Source organism: Cicer arietinum, chromosome 6 (assembly GCF_000331145.2).
Source record: "Cicer arietinum cultivar CDC Frontier isolate Library 1 chromosome 6, Cicar.CDCFrontier_v2.0, whole genome shotgun sequence".
Taxonomy (NCBI): Eukaryota; Viridiplantae; Streptophyta; class Magnoliopsida; order Fabales; family Fabaceae; genus Cicer; species Cicer arietinum.
In genome coordinates, this window is record NC_021165.2 from 674,924 (window position 1) to 681,282 (window position 6,359).

At 30.8% G+C, this 6,359-nt stretch overlaps 1 protein-coding gene across 1 annotated transcript; it reads left to right on the forward strand.

Moving 5' to 3' along the window:
* The first annotated feature begins 356 nt into the window (after positions 1-356).
* On the forward strand, positions 357-2,824 carry LOC101503964 (DELLA protein 1). The gene has a single exon (XM_004503078.4). The coding sequence runs from the start codon at positions 669-671 to the stop codon at positions 2,535-2,537; it is 1,869 nt and encodes a 622-aa protein (XP_004503135.1). The 5' UTR covers positions 357-668; the 3' UTR covers positions 2,538-2,824.
* The last annotated feature ends 3,535 nt before the right edge of the window (positions 2,825-6,359 follow it).

The window sequence follows — 6,359 nt, forward strand, 5'->3', positions numbered from 1 at the left end:
AAACACTCCAATATCTTCAACTTTTGTTTCAAATTAATTTTATAAAATTAATGTTTATATATATTAAAAAAATAAGTTTATAAAAAATGCAACAAAATATATATTAAGTCTGTGTTATTTATGTGATGATTAAATTAATATTAAAAATTAATTTAATTAAAATTGAACTAATTTTTTTATTTAACCTAAAAACAAATTGATAAATATCATTTAAAATTTAAATATATAATAAAACAGAAAACTAATGATAATTGTAAAAAAAATAAGTTGAATCTAGTTAGTTGAATATAATACTGAATGCTACAAAATTACTCATCCACACTCTAGTCTATCACTCATATTCCGAAAAGTAAATTTCATTTATTTCCTCTCCCAGAAATATCACAAACTTTTTTCTTTTTTATAGGAAATAACCCTAGACCCAAAAAAAGAAAAAACAGAAAACTAGTTGAAAATCCATTATTATTATTATGGCTTCCGTTCTCCCTTATCTTTTTCATTTTCACTCTCCGCTCTCTCCGTTCCCCTTTTCTCACACCTCAACCTCAACCTAGACCTCAAAACCCTCTTTTCCAATTCTGAAAATTCCACCCATTTCACTTCCATGACATGAATCAATTCAAATTCTAAATTATAATATTTTCTCATCACCAAATTTAAAAGAAAAAATGAAAAGGGATCACCAAGAAACCTACGGCGGAAGCGGAAGAGTGAGTGGAAACAAGACAACCACCACAAACAACAAGAGCAACTTTGTTAGTGTGAAAGAAGAGTGTTCATCAATGCAGAACAATTCCTTAAACGGAAAATCAAACATGTGGAGGGAAGAGAAAGAAAACAGTGGCGGAATGGACGAGTTTTTAGCAGCTTTAGGTTACAAAGTCCGTTCATCGGACATGGCTGACGTGGCACAAAAACTTGAACAACTTGAGATGGTTATGGGTTGTGCTCAAGAAGATGGAATTAACCACCTTTCTTCAGACACAGTTCATTACGACCCAGCCGATCTATATTCATGGGTTCAAACCATGCTCACAGAACTTAACCCTTCAAACACAAATCTCATCGATCCTTCTTCTCTTTTACAAGATAATAATATTAATAATAATAACCTACCAATCGATGACCCTTTAGATTCTTCTTCTTCTTCTTCTATTCTCAACAACACATTCAACGATGACTCTGAATATGACCTCAGTGCTATTCCTGGAATGGCCGTATACCCACCTCAATACCATAACCAAGAAAACGAAATCGAAAATAAAATTGTTAACAGCAACAAGAGATTGAAGACTTGGGGGAATAATGAATCTGAAACGGAGTCCAATGATGTTTTACCGGCGTTATCTCCGCCGGCGGAACATACTAGACCGGTGGTTCTCGTTGACTCACAGGAAACTGGTGTTCGTCTTGTTCATACTATGATGGCTTGCGCTGAAGCGATTCAGCAAGAGAATCTGAAGCTTGCAGACGCGCTTGTGAAACATATAGGGTTGTTGGCTTCGTCGCAAACCGGAGCTATGAGAAAAGTCGCTTCGTATTTCGCACATGCTCTTGGTCGTAGAATCTACGGAAGCTTCCCTGAAGAAACAATGGATTCGTCTTTCTCCGATGTTCTTCACATGCACTTTTATGAATCTTCTCCTTATCTAAAATTCGCTCATTTCACTGCAAATCAAGCTATTCTAGAAGCTTTCGCCGGCGCCGGGAGAGTCCACGTCGTCGATTTTGGACTCAAACAAGGGATGCAGTGGCCGGCGCTTATGCAAGCACTAGCATTGCGCCCCGGTGGTCCGCCGACTTTCCGGTTAACCGGAATCGGACCGCCGCAGCCGGATAATACTGACGCTTTGCAACAAGTGGGTTGGAAATTGGCTCAGCTTGCTCAAACTATTGGGGTTCAGTTCGAATTTCGTGGATTCGTTTGCAACAGTTTAGCGGATCTTGACCCGAATATGCTTGAGATCCGACCCGGTGAAGCCGTTGCTGTTAACTCTGTTTTCGAGCTTCATTCTATGTTGGCCCGACCCGGATCCATTGAAAAGGTACTCAACACGGTTAAAAGGATTAAGCCTAAGATTGTTACTATCGTCGAACAAGAAGCGAACCACAACGGACCGGTTTTCGTGGACCGGTTCACGGAGGCCTTACATTATTACTCGAGTTTATTTGATTCGCTGGAAGGTTCGTCTTCTAATTCATCTTCCTCGACCGGGTCGGGTTCGTCGGGTCAGGATCTGTTGATGTCGGAGCTTTATTTAGGGAGGCAAATATGCAACGTGGTGGCTTATGAAGGAGTGGACCGTGTCGAACGACACGAGACATTGAGCCAGTGGAGGTCGAGGATGGGTGCGGCTGGGTTCGACCCGGTTCATTTAGGTTCGAACGCGTTTAAACAAGCGAGTACGTTGTTGGCATTGTTTGCAGGTGGTGATGGGTATAGAGTGGAAGAGAATAATGGATGCCTTATGCTTGGGTGGCACACGAGGTCACTCATTGCTACCTCCGCGTGGAAGCTTCCACTCAGTGAGTCATAGTGATTTGACTCGGGGTACCTTGAGTTAGGAAAAGAACTGAGAACGAGTTTTGGTGAGGTGACATTCAATGTACGGGTCAATGGGGGTGGTGGATTGGTTAAAACTTTGATCTTGATGAATGAAAAAGTGACTCAGTGAGCGAGTGAGTGAGGCGGGGGATAAATAAAGTAAAACAAAAAAGAATGTAAAAAATCCAAAGTCTTGTAATTTGTAATTGTACTGTTAATTTCGTTATTACTAATGGTTTTCTGCCTCTAAATTATATAATAATTTGTTTAATTCTTAAACTGGATTGAATATTTTTTGCTTTGATTTTTTAATATTTTTCTTGATTATCTTTAATTAAAGAGTGTACCATGTGATAGACGGTGCTGGCATGCGACTTTCTTGTTTAATTAGAGGGCCAGGAGGGGTCCATGCAGGAAATTATATTTGTTCTTGTTATTTCCGTTTTTAATTAATAAATTAAAATGCATAAAAAAGTACTAATTGTAGATTTTAATAACATCGATGCAAGCATCTTGATGCTCCCACTAATTTTAATTGTTCATTCATTTCTTTAATGATTTTATGCAATGCAATTATTTGTGGACGAAATAAGGAATATAAAACTATTTCGATTTCGAAATGACAGTGATGTGATGATTCTTTTTTTTTTTCTTTAATTTTTATTCTATAAATTAGAATTCTATTTTTCTTTATAGCACTTAAACTTTTTTATCAAAGATGCTCAGAAAATTTTCCTACCAACAAGACAGAGCAGTAAATTTTCATTCAGTATGCCCCCTCCCCCCAAAAAAGTTACCATTCAAGATTTTTACCAAACGAATTTATCACAATAAATTTGTACTCCCTTATTTAGGTGAGGTCAAAATATTTTGGCTCAAAAAAACTATGCTAAAATGGCAACAAATTAGTAAAGTACTACTACTAATCACCATAAGACAGATACATAAGCCATTTTGATCTTTTTTAAATAAATATTCCTTTCATCAATATTATAACAAAAAAGTGATAAATATTCCTCTCATTAATAAATATTCTTTTAATAAATATTCCTCTCATCAAATGTTGAATTATGTATTACATTAAATTTAAAAAATATTTGTATTTAATTAATTATCATAAAAGTAATTAATTTTTGTTTTTAATTAAAACTGGGAGAACTGTTAATCGGTTTTATCAAATGTCAAATTTATTGAGAGTTTATCATATGATTCTAAACATGGTAGTTTATGTTTTATTTTTAGTTAGGTTTACATGCGGAAAGAGACATGTACTTAAAAAAATAAAAAACTGTTTTCAAAGTACTAAGCGAATTTCTTTTAGGCATTAGTAGTACTCCAAATAAACAGTTGGTTGCGCAGCCCTTTTTGTTTGTAGGGTGGTCTTCATGATTAGAGGTACAAAATATATATGACCAATATGCGCATAAATTTTGAATATTGGGTCACTAGATATTTATCAATTGTTGTGACATAAATTCATTTAAATTATAAACCCTTTTTTAAATATTTATTTTTTCAATAATTTTATAGAAAAATGAGTAACGATTTGAAGATTTAATATATATTTAAAGATTAATGTGACTAATAAAAGATATATAATTTAAATATAATTTTAGTTTTTTTATCTTTTATTTTATATTTGTTTTGTTTTGTTTTGTTCTTTTTATTTTTATTTTGGTCATTTATTTTTTATAAGAGGTATATTTTAGTCCTTGTAATAATCACGACAAAAATTATAATAATATATAGTTCATTGGAATTCCTTAAAACAATTGTCAATATATATTTAATATAATATTCTTTAAAAAAAACATCAATTTAACTTAACAATAAATGTGTACTTGAAAAAAATTCTTATTGGATGTTTTGAAACATGTGTAAAGTTTTTGAAATGAATGACATTTTTCAAAGTTTATTGTATTTTTACCTCATCTTTATTAAGATTGCACACTTCACTTTACAATTGATCCAATATGTAATTCTAATGGTTTATGACAATAATTATACAATTGTTTAAAAGAATTATGATGATAAATAATAACATATATCATTTATATAAAATAAAAGACAAAAAAAAATTAAATAAAGAACCGAAACAATTATTAGATAAAAGATAAGTAACTAATTTTTTTGTTTTCTTATAATTTTAATATATGTTCAAAAAAATTATACCAACACTCAAACATTTCAAAAAAATAAAAATAATAGAGACACAATGTGTAACATAAGTCTTTCTTTTTTATCATATAATTTAATTTTTAATATATTAAGTACTAAAAATAATTATTCAAAACTTAGTGTAGGTCATTGACCACTCAATTGAAAAAATAGATGCCAGTGTGAATTTTTATTTATTGAAATTCAACTGTGAATTTTAGTATTTCTTTGTGTTATCTAATTCACTCGTTGAGTTATTTAATTTATAGGAGAAGACCAAATTTAAAAATCAATAATAAATATATGAAACCTAAGGAAAGACAAAGAAATTTACAATAATTTTCATTTCTATATAATTAAATTAAAACATAATAAAAGAAAAAATCGACAATATCTATTAAGATTAAACACATTTATCATCTATTTTATTTTTGTTGAAAAAATGTTCACTGTATAATTGTTATACAAATTAAAAGTGTCAAAATAATACTATAAATAAAAATCATTTTAATTTTTAATGTGAAAAAGTTGTCTCATAATATCTAAATATATTAAAATTATAAATATGTCGTTAAGTGTTCATTATTGTTAATACATCATCCACCGTTTCATTTTCTGTTTACGGTTTACCTACATGGAATCCACTTAGTAATTATTGTTATCATGGACTTTTGAATCATCTAGATCAATATAAGTAATTATAGAGTATAGTTGAAAGAAGAGTGGTACTAACACCATGTAATACATATTTCTATACACTATATTTTATTAGTTGAAATTTACATGAGTTTTATTAAATTATGTGTTTTATTCAAATTTATTAGAATTCATAAATTTTAATTGATGAAAGAGAATATATTAATAATGTATATTAAATAACTAGTTGATAACATTCTTTGTAAGTAAAATAAAATTATCTTATATTTTAGATCGAAAAGAGTATTCATTTCAATCTCCTATTTGTTAAAAACAAATAAAGTCGCCCAAGCAAATAGTTTAATACAAATTTTTTATAACTCGATATTATTCACTTTTTGTATACCTTTGTGGACATGATTAATATAAATAACGATGTTCCTTTCTATCCCTAACATGGTTGTGCTGGATAAAGCTTAATCAATTTAATATAAAAAAATAGTTTCATTAAAAGTGTATAAACCAAAAGTGTTAAAGCAACCCCTTTTCAAACGAGGTAAATCTTAACTTTCAAAGATTCAACACCTAAATCGTAATTACAACCATCATTACCACTGAATATGCACTTATGTACATGTAGTATTAAACACTTTATTTTACAATTTCTAGGCTATGCCACTAGGCATTTTATTTAGCCCTCGTATAGTAGTAATAACCACTTCTGCATTATTCTTTCAAGATTTGGTTTACATCGTCCTATTGGTTATCTTTCATGGGATTCCTACATTGCTTAAGGTGTCAATTGATCAAGGTTGTAGGCACAAGATCACATGGTAAAAGCACATGGTCGGGCCATATGGTTTCTTAATTAAAAGGGATATTCGTGTGCAAGAAACCTTTTATTTAAGGAAGCTATTATTTGAAGGATAATTTTATATAATATTAATTTATGGATTTAAAAAAGTTAATGTTGCCGAAAAAAGTAATTACTCTGTTTTTTATTAGAAAAATTGGAGAAGAA